This window comes from Rhinoderma darwinii, chromosome 5 (genome assembly GCF_050947455.1).
Source record: "Rhinoderma darwinii isolate aRhiDar2 chromosome 5, aRhiDar2.hap1, whole genome shotgun sequence".
NCBI classification, from domain to species: domain Eukaryota; kingdom Metazoa; phylum Chordata; class Amphibia; order Anura; family Rhinodermatidae; genus Rhinoderma; species Rhinoderma darwinii.
In genome coordinates, this window is record NC_134691.1 from 308942068 (window position 1) to 308957298 (window position 15231).

At 38.7% G+C, this 15231-nt stretch overlaps 1 protein-coding gene across 2 annotated transcripts in view; it reads right to left on the reverse strand.

Annotated features, from left to right (window-relative positions):
* ADARB2 (adenosine deaminase RNA specific B2 (inactive)) overlaps positions 1-15231 on the reverse strand; it is a 540786-nt gene that overhangs the window by 223156 nt on the left and 302399 nt on the right. Inside the window, exon 4 of one of the 2 annotated variants that reach the window (XM_075827433.1) lies at positions 10075-10131. The exons of the other annotated variant lie outside the window; for it this stretch is intronic. Coding sequence (XP_075683548.1) covers positions 10075-10131 — 57 coding nt within the window. The remainder of the gene's footprint in view (positions 1-10074; positions 10132-15231) is intronic. 2 annotated transcript variants of the gene reach the window in all.

The following is a 15231-nucleotide window of genomic DNA, read 5'->3' on the forward strand; positions in this document are numbered from 1 at the left end:
GAGGAAGAAGCAGGAAGTTCTCAGTAAGTATGAACGTCTTTTTTTTTTTTTACAGGTTGCTCTATATTGTGATCGGAATTCACTGTCCAGGGTGCTGAAAGAGTTTCTGCTGATCAGTTAACTCTTTCAGCACTCTGGACAGTGACTATTTACGGACGTCGCCTAGCAACGCTGCCGTAATGACGGGTGCACACACGTAGCCACCTTCGTAGACTTCTATGGGCTGCCCATGCCGTTATTACGGCCTGAAATAGGACATGTTCTATCTTTTTCAATGGCACGGGCACCTTCTCGTAAGCATACAGGGAGGTACCCGTGGCCCATAGAAATCTATGGGCCCGTTATTTCGGGTCGTAATTACGACCCGTAATAACGGGAATTTTTACGGTATTGTGCATGAGGCCTTAGGTAGTAATAGGGATTTTTCATATCTGCTTTGTAGACTTCATTAGGGGCCTCTGTCTCAGATCCGGCCCAAAATACAACAATAGCATTCTGCACTATTTTTTCCGGTAAAACCCCGGACACCATGATGGAAACCCATTAAAGTTAATATGTTCCGTAGGGTGCAGATGGTGTCCGTCATGCAACAGGACTGGTGCTTCATGTATTTCCATTGTTCTGCCCTTCTGGCGGAGCAGAGCAATGAAAACAACGACGCAGATGTGAACAGGCCCTTAGTGTTTTTAGATATAGAAAAAGAAAAAACTCACATCGACATTCAGGTCTTCTAAGAAATCAGTGGATGGGTAATTTGACACAAACAGGGTTTTCTTGAATACATTTTAAATAATACGGGTTTAATTTACTATAGAAAATTATTTTAAAGACAATTCCACGTACAAAATCACTTTTCTGTAATCCAATAATAGTAAAAATGCCTCGTACCAGCTGTTGTGTGTACTCCTCTCAAATCTTCTGTTCTGCATTTTATAATCTTCCCAATTGTCAGTGACTCTCTGTATCAGTGACCAAATTAAATATAATCAACACAATAGTTGAGATCACTAGTAGTTATTCTGTGCCAGACAGATGACCAGCTCAAAATGGTGCATGGATCTTTTCAAAAGCTGGGAGGAAAAGTGTAAAGATAGAGGGGATGCACAGATGGAAAAAATAATAAGGGCATGTGCTTTAAGGGTACAGGTTTTGTACCATTGGGAAGAACTAGTTGTCTAACCAATACTCAATACCAAATACATGGTATTTTCTGAAACAAACAGTAAAGTAATTTACACAATTAATACTATACCTTGACACATAAATGGGGATGTCAGGTTTTAAAATGTTCTAATAGCCTAAGAGGACTTTCTGAATTAATAACCTACAGGAGTGTCCCCTGACCAGCAACCCTTACATTAGCCAGTGTAGACAGTGGCTACAAAGAGCATCTCTTACCCAGGAGGACCCAGCACGTCCATACATTACTCAGTCAACCCATTGGTTTTATTGGGAACTTTGTGATGCCTAATTTCTCCTATGGTGGCGCTTAAGGGGAATTAAATACCTGTAACCAAGTTCCCCCACAAGATTATAGCTGGTCTCTGGGTAACCCAGTAGCTGGACATCATGCGATCAGTCTATTTTCAGAGGCAAAAAAACATTGGTCAGAGCAAACAATGAGACATTATAACCCGAGGAATAGCATGAATCTCCTAGATCCTAATGCCAAATATGTATCTGGGCCTCCTCCAAATGGTGAATGTTCTCACTTTATACAATGAGTTCATAGTTAGGGCTAAATACACTAAAAATGTAATTGATCTTTTGTTTAATTAGATATCTCAGTATTACATAATCTCAGTATGCTATTATAATGCTGGGAAGAATCTTTTTTCGTAGGTGGCAGAAGAGCCTATGGGCCCCTGCAGTCAAGGAACTGATTATAATAACATATTTTAGTTACATGTAATGTAAAAGTTGGATACCATCTAACCAGCAATTTAAAATCACTTCTTACAGTATATTTTAGTAGTTCCTTTTTTACTGACCACAGATTAGACAGAAATCTATAATTCAAAAGGCACTAATTATAATGTATAAGCATTTTCGGTTTTATGAGTCTACTTTTAGAAGTAGCAGACAATTTGGACATAAAATTATAAAAAAAAAATGTAAATAGTCAAATACGGTGAAAATACAGTTCTTCCTCTACTGTTAAAATTAAGAACCAAGGGCTAATTTTTTTCACTAAATCTGGATTTTTTTTTATATCAGAGTTTACTATAATCTTAGGTGCACACAGAGTTTCTTGTTAAGCAGAAAATAATCTTCCTCAAAATTCCTACCGGATTTTTGAGGCAGATTTTGAAATATAAGCATTTTTTGAATGTTTTTTTGTGACGCTTTTTGTCCAGGCGTTTTTGACACGCTTTTTGAGACTTTTTTTATTTAGCAAATGCAAAAACCGCATCAAAAACCGCTCCAAACAAATGGTTTCAAGGCAAATTATTTTCCGCCTTCTATTGAAATCAATCGGGGGAGATTTGGGGTGTTCTTGGACTAAATCTGACACGACTTTCGCGTCAAACTCAGCATAAAAAAAACGCTGTGAGAACAGGGCCTTAGAATACTGGTCTCATTTGTCACTAAACTTTACAAATTTCGCGGGCACTGCTTGAAGTAAAACACTAATTGTCCTCATAATGTTAATGGTGTACACAGAAGAAATGGGCCCCCGAAAACACAATAGCCTCCCTCCATCTATTGATTTCCATACTTATCACAGACCCTCCCTTATTATACCACTTCTCCTTTCCGTGAAGGAGAGAAAGATGGTATGAGGCTTAGGCAAGTTACTTCCTAACTTACTGTTTTTGTTTTGTTTTTTTAATTGTGGTACCTGAATGGGATGGAACCCTATGCAGATTAACAGGGTACATACAAATGAATTTGGGACCATCATGGGCTTGGGCACAGGCCTCAAAACAGATGTAGGGGTCAGAATTATGTATCTCAGTAATGTTCATCTGAGTGAGCCATAGTATCTATCTATCTATCTATCTATCTATCATCTATCTATCTATCTATCTATCTATCTATCTATCTATCTATCTATCTATCTATCTATCTATCTATCTGTCTGTCTGTCTGTCTGTCTGTCTGTCTGTCTGTCTGTCCGTCTGTCTATCTATCTATTTCCAAGAATAGGCAGCACTCCGATTCAAAGTGAAAAATGTGGGTTATATTAGCCCCTGTGCAACGTTTCTGCTCTATTTGTGGAGCCTTTTTCAAGCATGTTGATAGTGTAAAAAACAGAGGTATATATGGGGGCTGAACAAATAGTCCAATTAACATGTGATTAATACAAAGACTAAAAACAACAATGATGTCTTTAACCCGTTAGTGACCGGCCCATAGTGTTTCTACGTCGGTCACTAAAGGGCCTTATTCTGATGCCATAGACTTTTTACGTCGCGGCATCGGAATAAGTAAACAGAGCAGGGAGCTGTCAAATCTCCATGCTCTCAGCTACCAGAGGTATGCCGGGTGAGATCGATATTAGTTTAACCCCTCAATAGCGTGCACCGCATCTGAGTGGTCTTGGAGAGAGGGAGGGAGCTCTCCCTCCCTCTCCCTCTCATCCAACTGACACCCGGCGATAAGATCGCCGAGTGTCTGTTTCTCCGATAGCAGCCGGAGGCCTAATAAAGGCCCCCAGGTCTGCCTGTGGTGAATGCCTGCTAGGTCATGCCTCTGGCATGACCTAGCAGATGCCTGTCCGTTTTACACGGACAGGCATAATACACTGCAATACAGGAGTATTGCAGTGTATTATAAATGCGATCGGACCATCGCATAGTGAAGTCCCCTAGTGGGACTAGTAAAAAAGTGAAAAAAAAAGTTTCATAAAAAGTAAAAAAAAAAAAAGGAAAAACACACTTTTTCCCCCTTACAAACTGCTTTATTATTAACAAACAAAATAAAGTAAAAAAGTTACACATATTTGGTATCGCCGCGTCCGTAACGACCCCAACTATAAACTTATTACATCATTTAACCCGCTCGGTAAAGGTCGTAAAAAATAAAATAAAAAAATATGAAAAAATTGCTGTTTTCTTTGAATCCAGCCTTAAAAAAAATGTGATAAAAAGTGATCAAAAAGTCGCATCTACTCCAAAATGGTACCGATAAAAACTACAAGTCGTCCAGCAAAAAAAGCCTTTCTACAATTGCATCGGCGAAAAAATAAAAACTTTACGGCTCTTCAAATATGGAGACACAAAAACAAATAATTTAATTTTGAAAAAAAAGTGATTTCACTGTGTAAAAGTAGTAAAACATACAAAAACTATACAAATTTGTTATCGTTGCAATCGCAACAACCCGCTGAATAAAGTTATTGTGTTATTTATACCACACGGTAAACGGCGTAAATTTAGGACGCAAAAAAGTGTGGCAAAATTGCTGTTTTTTTTTCTATTCTCCCCCCAAAAAAAGTTAATAAAAGTTAATCAATAAATTCTATGTACCCCAAAATGGTGCTATTAAAAAGTACAACTTGTCCCGCAAAAAACAAGACCTTATACAGCTATGTCGACGCAAAAATAAAAAGTGTATAGCTCTTTGAATGAGACGAAGGAAAAACGTAAAAAATGGCTTGGTCATTAACGTCTAAAATAGGCTGGTCATTAAGGGGTTAAATGACATTACATATAAAAATACTTAAAGTATCCACAGTGATCAACCAATGTATTGATCAATACAAATATTTTCTCATACACAAGAAAAGTGCATAATGTGCTAATTAATGTGTCGATTATTAAACATGTACATCTGTGAACAATTAAAAACGTTAACATGTAATACTTTGGATCCAAGTTCACGTGTGTGTTGATTTCGGCATCCTAAGGATTCGTTTGCGCATGTCTATGACATCACGCGGGTTCGCGCCTGCGCATTAGCCAGGGATAACAATCCATATTTTTCTTTGTGAGATATGTCTGTTTGTCCGTCCTACCTGTGCCAATATCAGATTTCACCAATCTATCCTGTAGATTTGGCGATCTCCGAAACGAGAACAGGGGGGCATTTTTAATCTCAGGAATATGTGGTAGACAATTTTGTAACATTGGCCAGTGGTTGAGAATTGTCTTATTAATGGAGTAACTGTTCTCCGCATATGTGGTGACTAAGGGAATGCGGGCAGGTCTTGGAATTCGATTTTTAGTGACCAATAATGCATTCATGCTTATCTTGTCAACTATTTCTCTTTGTCGTTTCAGAGAAGATGCTGGATAACCTCTACGACTGAATTTATTCTCCATATTCTGGAGTGTCTCATCTATTTTGTCCTCTACACTAGTAATTCTTTTAGCTCGTATGTATTGGCTAACGGGAAGACTTCTGACCATCGGTCTCGGATGGTTACTATTAAATATCAGTAAATTATTTTTATGAGTAGGTTTTACATAAAGTTCTGTGGTACATTACATTACATTAGTGTACTATTACATCATTTGGTATAACTTTAAAATTATCTCTTTCAGATTACTTTACCATGAGCCATATATAAGTTCTACCCATGTTTTCTTTGGGCTCCCTTTGTTCCGGTGTGTAACATACATTTTTATATTTAATATCGCCATGAGCATCGAAATTTATAATAACAGTGTTCTTGTGACCGGAAATTTTTAATATTGAATTTTCCAACATTATGTCTCTATTCACACTGATGCGTTTTTTCAGCTGAATTTTTATTTTATTTTTTTAAATATTTTTCTTTGATATAATTCTAGTTATATTATTACAATAACTTTCATAATTTATAACATAGGGACATATACTACATAATAAAATGTCACCTCTAAACAAACTATACTGTATTAGGGACTATATTTATAATGTCTCATATATAATTCTCTTAAATTTGAGTAGTGAGCGATTTCACTGTTTCCTATATCATTCTCATTGACCTAGTATGATAGTTTATCAAATTACGCATGCACTGACATGCGCAGTATTTCGTCTATTAGGTAATGATATTACCTTTACCAAAATGGCTGTCGATGACTACACATGGCTAATGCGCATGCGCGAATCCACGTGATGTCATAGACATGCGCAAACGAATCCTTGGGACGCCGAAATCAACAGACACGTGAACAGGGATCCAAAGTAGTACATGTTAAAGTTTTTAATTGTTCACAGATGTACATGTTTAATAATGGACACATTAAGTAGCACATTATGCACTTTTCTTGTGTATTGAGAAAATATTTGTATTAATCAATACATAGATTGATCACTGTGGATACTATATGAATTTTTATATGTAATGTCATATAAAGACATCATTGTTGTTTTTAGTCTTTGTATTAATCACATGTTAATGGGACTATTTGTTCAGCCCCCATATATACCACTGTTTTTTACACTATCAACATGCTTGAAAAAGGCTCCACAAATAGAGCCGAAACGTTGCACAGGGGCAAATAAAACCCACTTTTTTCCACTTTGAATCGGAGTGCTGCCTATCCTTGGAAACATATTGAAAGATTTGGAACCAAAAATTGGGTTCCCAAGGCGTGCAACCATCAGTTATTTAGTTAATCCTTGGTACTAACAAAACACTACAATGGCCATGACAATACAGTCAACATGCTATATTGAGTCATGTCATTCTAAGGCCTCATTTACACGAGCGTGTGCGTTTTGCGCACGCAAAAAAACGCTGCGTTTTGCGTGCGCAAAAGGCAATTGACAGCTCCGTGTGTCATCCGTGTATGATGCGCGGCTGCGTGATTTTCGCGCAGCCGCCATCATAGAGATGAGGTAGTCGACGCCCGTCACTGTCCAAGGTGCTGAAAGAGCTAACTGATCGGCAGTAACTCTTTCAGCACCCTCGACAGTGAATGCCGATCACAATCTACACCAACCTGTGAATAAAAAAAGACGTTCACACTTACCATGAACTGCCTGCTTCCTCCAGTCCGGTCTCCCGGCCGTTGCCTTGGGGACGCGTCCCTCTCTTGTCATCCGGCCCCACCTCCCAGGATGACGCGGCAGGCCATGAGACCGCTGCAGCCTGTGATTGGCTGCAGCCTGTGCTTGGCCTGTGATTGGCTGCAGCTGTCACTTGGCCTGAATTGTCATCCCGGGAGGTCGGACTGGAGGAAGAAGCCGGGAGTTATCGGTAAGTCAGAACTTCTTTTTTTTTTTACACGTATATGTATATTGTGACCGAAAGTCACTGTCCATGGTGCTGAAACAGTTTAAGTCTTTCAGCACCGTGGGCAGTGACTGTCTCCTGACGTCGCGTACCCGAACATTTTTTGCCGGGTTCGGTTAAAACGAGTTCGGCCGAACCCGGTGAAGTTCGGTGCGCTCATCTCTAATTTGACACTCCGTTTGGATGTTTGTAACCAGAAAAGCACGTGGTGCTTTTCTGTTTACATTCATCCTTTTGACAGCTCTTGCGTGATTTTCGCGCATGCAACGCAGGACCGTCAGTGTGGCATGCGTTGTTTTCACGCACCCATTGAAGTCAATGGGTGCGTGTTGCGTGAAAAACGCAAGAATATAGAACATGTCGTGAGTTTTACGCAACGCACTCACGCTGTGCAAAATTCACGCATCGTCTAAACAGCCCCATAGACTATTATAGGTGCGTACGACACGCGTGAAAAGCACGCGCGTCGCACGCGCGTATAATACGCTCGTGTAAATGAGGCCTTAATGTAATTTGTAATAAAACAAAGTGTATAGATTATATGTCAACTATAGGTGACATACTGAGATATAATTATTGGATAGACTGGGGCCTTATATCTACCAGCCACTGTTTTCCTAGATAACCCATATAATACCTGCCTTGCCCAATATGGATCTTATTAAAAATGTAACTAGTGCCGTAAGATTCTGTGTATATCTAATTATGCATCTACTGTAGTCATTGCAGGTTATCAGCCACTATAATAATATCGGATATTCAAAGTGATGATAAATTTAAGCAGGTCATGACCCAAGACTGCTCATTTACTGCACATGTAAATACAGAGAAAATATTTGCTGTGCCTGCAGTCACACAACTAGTGCATCAGTGATTATAAAACGCACAGATGGGACCCGGACAGTTTTTCATTGCCTGTTCCATATGATAGAACTCAACACATCTGGTATGCTAGCAAACGCATCATTCCACTAATTTGTTTGTCAGTATCTATTGAGGGGACTATCTGTCATCCTGTCGCGTTTTGGTTGCCCTGAAATGTTAGAAGACAAGGCTACTTACAAATTTCGACTGTGCGCCACTAGGGAGCTTTTTGCAAAACTACCAGCTGTTCAGAGGAATGGCAGTGGTAGACTTTCTTCACATGCCGACATTCAGGGTAATCAGTTTTAAGTCCCTGAAAATTCTATGAATGTACAAAAAAAGTAATCACGCTAGCTTCTTAAGTTCGTTGACCGCAGAGGATGTTATAAGGGCCCAGTACATTCCTGCTTTACATAACTTGTGTTTTAGGAATAAATTCAACTTGCACGAACCTCCCAGCAATGAAAAGTGTTTTTTCTACAGGGTCTCTGATTTGCACTCATAGCTGAAAATATTTAGATACAGTTAAATATGTATATACAAGTATATAACCATGTAATCCTGATGCCTTTGGACTACCTAATAAATAAAAATGTACATAATAATGTATGCAATAATCAATAGCATTGAAAGTTTCACATTTCTATGGCAGGTAACTTGTAACATTATAACATCCAGGTCCTTTTTGAACTCTTTCAATGATTTCACTATGACAACTTATTCTGGCCCAGAGTTCCATAGTCTCACTGCTTTTACAGTAAAGAATTCCCTTCTATGTTGGTGTAGAACCCTTCTTTCCTCTAGAAGTAGAGCATGCCCCCTTGTCATGGTTACAGGCTTAGGTGTAAACAGATAATTAGACAGATCTCTATATTAACTTTTGATATATTTATACATAGTTATTAGGTCATCCCTCGTTTTTAACTAAATAACCCTAATTTTGATCGTTTTTGGGTTACTGTTATCCACCCATTCCATTTATTACTATGTCTTTCTTGTTCACTGGTGCCCAAAAATGTTCACAATATTCCATGTGCTGTCTGACTAGTTATTTATAAAGTGGTAGTGATATGTTCTCATCATGCGCATCTATGCCCCCTTGGATGCACCCCATGATCTTATTTGTCTTGGTATCAGCTGACTGATACTGTTTGCTACATTTATTGGATTATTCCCATCTAAGAATTTTATGGCATGTTCAGGGGATATGCCATAAATGCCTAATAGATGGAGGTCCCAGCTCTGGGACTCACACCTATCACCAGAACAGGGGTCGTCCAACCCCCCCCCCCCGTTCCACCTGGTAAAGAATCACATCCAGGGGGAGAATCAATGGAGGGCTGACTGGGCTTGGCTGTGTGAATATCTACCAAAAGAATCAATGGAGGAAGAAGTGCACCTGAGCGGTCACCTCAACATCGATTCTCCGCTTGGGTGTAGCGGCCAACGGCTGCCTCACCAGGTGGGATGGGGGTCGAGTGACCCCCGTTCTGGTCACTGGGCGCTGCATCTATCAGACATTCATGGCACATCCTGCCATTTATGTCTTGAATGGTAATACCCCTTTATGTTCAATGTCAACTAGAGTTCCTAAATCCTTTTCCATGTCAGTTTTACTAAAGTATATTTCATTTTTTGTGCACCTCTGATTGTTTGCTGATAAGATTAATATTAGGCATTGTACACAGTGGTATCATATTCTGTTCCCTGAATATTATTTCCCTTCAGGTAATCCTGTATTCCATGTAATGTCAAATGAGGGTCAGAACTCAGAGAAGTCATTTCTTTCTTATCAGACACAATAACTGTTCTAATCTCGGCGATCAATATGCATCATATGTGGCCCTGGTCTCGGGCACAGATGTTCGAAAGGATTTGATATACATGTTTGTGATGCTTCACATGCCTACATTTTGGTGTCAGGTAAAAGACATTCTGTCAGGGTCAGCTAAACAAAGCCTCATAGAAAATGTTACTTCTTGTCTAGAGCTGTTTGGCTTACTGTAAACTTGATGTGACAGACATTTTGTAAAGCTTACTTTCCCTCAGGGACATCTCTTCTGCAGTATAAATCAGAGGCCGGTGTCTTACATTATCTAGTATAAAAGCAAACAAAAATATATAAGGACAAATTTACATGTGGTAAATACATATACAATGCCAACACAGACTGTATGCAAGACATATATATCTAATAAATAACAGTAAGGATATGGATTCTCCTATTTAATTGCTCCCAGTCAGATTCTTCATATTGAAGAATGTGCACTTATTTAATTTTTTTTATGCAGGGTTATAGCCAATGGGTCTATGTATGAAGTTGTAGACCAAAATATGAAATCCATGTTTATTAACGTATTGTATAATTTTTCAACCTTACCTATCAAGATAGGCATGTGTAGCCAACCACAACCACAAAATGCCCACCTATGGCAGCCTAGACCTACTTCCATCACAGTGGCTAATGTTTTACAGGCACTATTAGTTTGGGACTACAAATAAACTTTTATAGTGCTACAAGTTTAGTTCAGATTGATCAATTGGCTCTCATGGAAAATTTTTATCCAATGTTTTTCTTAGAGAGTCTCTTGAAAATATCATGGCAGTCACGCTACAACAGTCTGTGTGTATCCCCAGCTTTAGGCTCCTGCTGATTTCAGTATCAGCTTCGGTGATCACCGTTGGGCTTTCCTTTGAGATGGAGTTGTCTGATTGAGACAACCCCAGCAAGTTGGGTGTAGTGACCCATGTGCATAGCCAATTATATATAAAGTAAATATAGCAAAGCCCTCAAAGGGTTATCCCACGACAGACTTTAGTCTTCCAAAGTAGTAGCAATGGTCATAAAAGAAAGAATATTATTGTGCAGAGGTACCTTTTCCACTTGAATGGGACAACGCTGTAAAATCTTGCACAGCCAGCAATTTAATAAAGCATCCGATGGCGCATGCCACAATTTATTTTTTAATAGGGCCTTATAAATTAGTTATTTCATTGAAGGAAATATTAAATGGTAAGTAAATTTTATGACTAGGAAAATCAAGCCATAACTGATTTTTAACATTTTAACTAGCGAAAAAGACACAGGAAAAGTGAACATGTGGCTGGTAAGTCCCATATACAGCTGTAGCTGAAATGCGTTGACTGAGCAGGCCTCAGCGGGGTCCTTGCTGATGAAATAAAAATTTAAAGGACCCTGGGACATTTTTATTGTATATTATACAGTACAATTAAATCGTGCACAGCAATTTGACATCGCAACTCAGCTCCTGATACTCACGATGCCAAATGAAAAATGCAACTATGTGAAACATTCTTCCCATAGAACTAGGAAACAATTAAGGCTTCCAACGCTGTTTGACAGCCAATGTTTTTAGAATATCTATTTTATGAGTTTTACTTGAAACTCAGCCAAGTGAGAACGTCAGGTCTATCAGATGTATTCACCTTAGGGCTTATTCAGACGAACGTATAATACGTCTGTGCAACGCGCGTGATTTTCACGCGCGTCGCACGGACCTATGTTAGTCAATGGGGCCGTTCAGACTGTCAGTGATTTTCACGCAGCGTATGGCCGCTGCGTAAAACTCACAACATGTCCTATATTTGCCCGTTTTTCGCGCATCACGCACCCATTGAAGTCAATGGCTGCGTGAAAACCGCGCACGGCACACAGACGCACTTCCGTGTGCTGCGCGTGATGCGTGCTAGAGTAGTCAAAACTATGAATGAAAACAGAAAAACACCACGTGCTTTTCTGTTTACAAACATAAAAACAGAGTATCATAAATAATGATAGCGCGAAAATCACACAGCCACGCATCATATGCTGCTGACACACAGAGCTTTTATGGACCTTTTGCGCGCGCAAAACGGCGCGTTTTTTGCGCGCGCATAACGCACACACTCGTGTGAATCCAGGCTCAGACTGTACTTCTGGCATCAGTCCATGGATAATACACCACCAGTTCATGGCCTAAATAACATCTCCATGACATAGACCCACTCAGTAACAGATATATATTGCATTGATATGTATATTGTAAATTTGTGCAGGTGCAAACACCCCCCCTTTTCATCCACCATTACCTATGTTCATTTTGTGGTTCTCCTGAAACCCTTTGGTGAAACACTGGTGTTCCCAGGAGTCAAGTTTTTAAGTGTTGGACTACGAAAATAAAAAGATATGCCATACATAGGGCTTTTCCTCCATACCAATTTTATAGTATTATATTTTTTTTAACTTTAATGTTATTAGAGGTAATTTGTACAAAAAGTTTAAAAAAAAAAATGTATTTCGCAAATTCCCACTAAAATAGTGTTTAAATGGGTTCCGCATTTTGTTTTGGTAATTTAGATATAAAACATTTTTAGTCTCAGGTGTTTGTGTATGGTTTGAGGGGGCAGTGTGTGGGTGTTTCTTTTCAATACTATTTGTATAATTATGTATTTATTTTGCATAATTTGTACCCCAGGAGGTCACAAAAGTCATTTTTACTCAATATTAATTTTTTACTGTGCTGTTTTTCACTGTAACTGATGCACAATACCTGATGATCACGTCGTATTGGTGCCAGATCAAGGCTGGAATCACACATGCAGTTTTTGGCTCAGTTTTTTGAGCCAAAGCCAGAAGTGGATCCAAAAGCAAGGAAAGCTATAAAGAAAAGACTAATGCAACTTCTTTCGTTTGCAACCACTTATGTGTTTAGCTAAAAAAAAAAAAAACTGAGACAAAAACTGCATCAAAACTGTCAGGAATTTTACAGATCTACTAATATTAAAATTCTGAATACTATAACCACTACTAATGATAGCTTATTGCTATGGAACCATGCATGTATTTTCTATGTTTGGCCACTTCATAGACTTTTTTCATGGCCATTAAATACAGTCAGAGGTTATTAGTTTGTGTGAGAGTCATCCATTTGGACCTGTATTTGACACAAAATCGCTAAATTGATCAAACCATAAAAATGTGTTAGTGTTCACACATACTACATGTACTTCTTGCCTTTTCAATAACAGGTGGATAAACTAACAAAGTACTGTGAATATGACCTACCTAATATGACCTACTGTTTGTCAAGCTGAACCCAAAGTTCTGCTTCTGATTTAATATTTAAAATTTTTTTCATCATATACACCGTACCATCACATCATATCATTAACCACCATAGGCTACAGAGGAGGGCAGCGTATCTAGCATTAAGTTATCTCAAGAATGACATAGGTAGTATAACAATGTGTAAAATATACTCTACATGGTACCAGTTCTGTGCATGTAAAGCATGTAAATATACAGAATAAATACATGTCTAATAAGCCTGGTACAAGCTATCATTTTAACTACAGTTTTAATCAAATGGCTCTGTAGATTTATTAGAGATGCTCCACATATATTTGAGATGGCCATTATTTGCCTCCATTTTTAATCTTGCACTCCTCCCATTCTGCCCTGGGTGATTTTAATTAGTTTGATGCTAATGCCTACCATCCCCAGGTATATGTAGGCTTAGTCCCAGTTCTGGGTGTATGAGCAGCGTAGGGATCCACCTTCTTGAGTTTGCCTTGTCGTGGCAGGTGGGCTCACACAATTTTATCAAAATGTGCGCTAAGAACCTCACTAGTGTAAGTAGATACAGCAGCAATGCATATTTATTTATATATAGTGTTTAGGTGGCATTAGTGTTTTTTTTTATATTGTATTATTTTAAATCACACTTCTTTTCTATCTCTATTTCTTTGCTAACATGTTTATTTCTTTATTAAAAAAAATACCTTATTTATTATAACCTCTATAACTTTATTTCTCTCTTATACAGCCATGTGAAAATTCATCTTTGCAAGTGAAAAGAATTAAAAATTATATTGCATTATTGTCTTTGAAATACCTAACTGATCAGAAGGAGGAGGAGTGGATCAATTTATCTAACTAAATATTTCTTTCTTTGCCTCTACAGACTCCGAATCTAAATTCCAAACCCGCAGAGATACAAATAGTCAACAGCTGCTTGTTAGCGAGGAGATGCAGGTGAAAGGAATCCTATTTGTTAAGGTACATATGTTTCCATATTCTTTTTGCCAGACATATAAAAGACAACACCTGGTAGGAATTACGTCCTGTCTTCTCACTCAACCTCTTCAGTGCCAGAGACTCACAGTCCCAGTTTTTAAATAGACGATAAGCTTAAGTCTACCTAAGTGCTTGTGCTAACACCAGGCACCAGGGAAACTTGCCCCAGATCTCCCGATGCCAGTAATCTCCGTATCTGCATCCTCCACCTCTGGTACCCCAGCTTTCTTTAGAGTCTATTAACTCCCCTTGTCTACCATATCTATATTTGCAATTAAAGGGGTTATCCCAAGATTAAAAGTTATCCCCAAACCACAGGATAGGTGATAACATGTTCATTGTTGGAGTCTGACTGCTGGGACCTCCACCGATCACGAGAACGGGGGTCTTGTTCCTCTGAATGAATGAAGATTTAAGCTTGGGACAACCGCTTTAAAAGCTTTCTATTATTTTATAGATTGTTCTAACAGGAATTCCAGAAAACTGTTCAAGCTACAAGCTACAGCTGTAAGGGTGGTAAAATGGAGGTCGGGAGACGTGATGCGAAATTGTGTGGAACTGAGAAGGAGGTTGCCTCTAGTGAAGTGAGCGAGTCCTTGAGGGAAGTGGCATGGCTGCTTTGCCAAGCGGAGGTCTGGAGCATGTGTCACAAATGGAACGGGGAAACCACTCCAGTAATCCCATGTTACAATTTAAATATGGCAGAATACTACTTTAAATTCCATGTCAACACATTTATTATATTTTTGACACTTGTTACTCTTTCAGTCTTAAAAAGGGTTGGGTGTGACTAATGGCGCATGACTAAGAGGAGTCATAAAAGCTTATTATAGCATTTGTTCCACCAGTCATGAGGTGATGTAAGAAAGAGAAAGGTGTCTAACATGGTTAGCGATTTGGTCCGAATATATTATACTACAGTACATTCACCATTTTGACAGGTTGGGGACTTCTGACCTGGAGCATAAAAAGAATACTTAGAAATGCATTCATTCCTAGTAACTTACATTGTACATCTAACTTACATCTAGTTGCTGCAGTAAAATACATATAGACTTTTATTCTGGATATAACAAATTATTACCTATTTATTGGATAACTGATAACTACTAGATCGGTG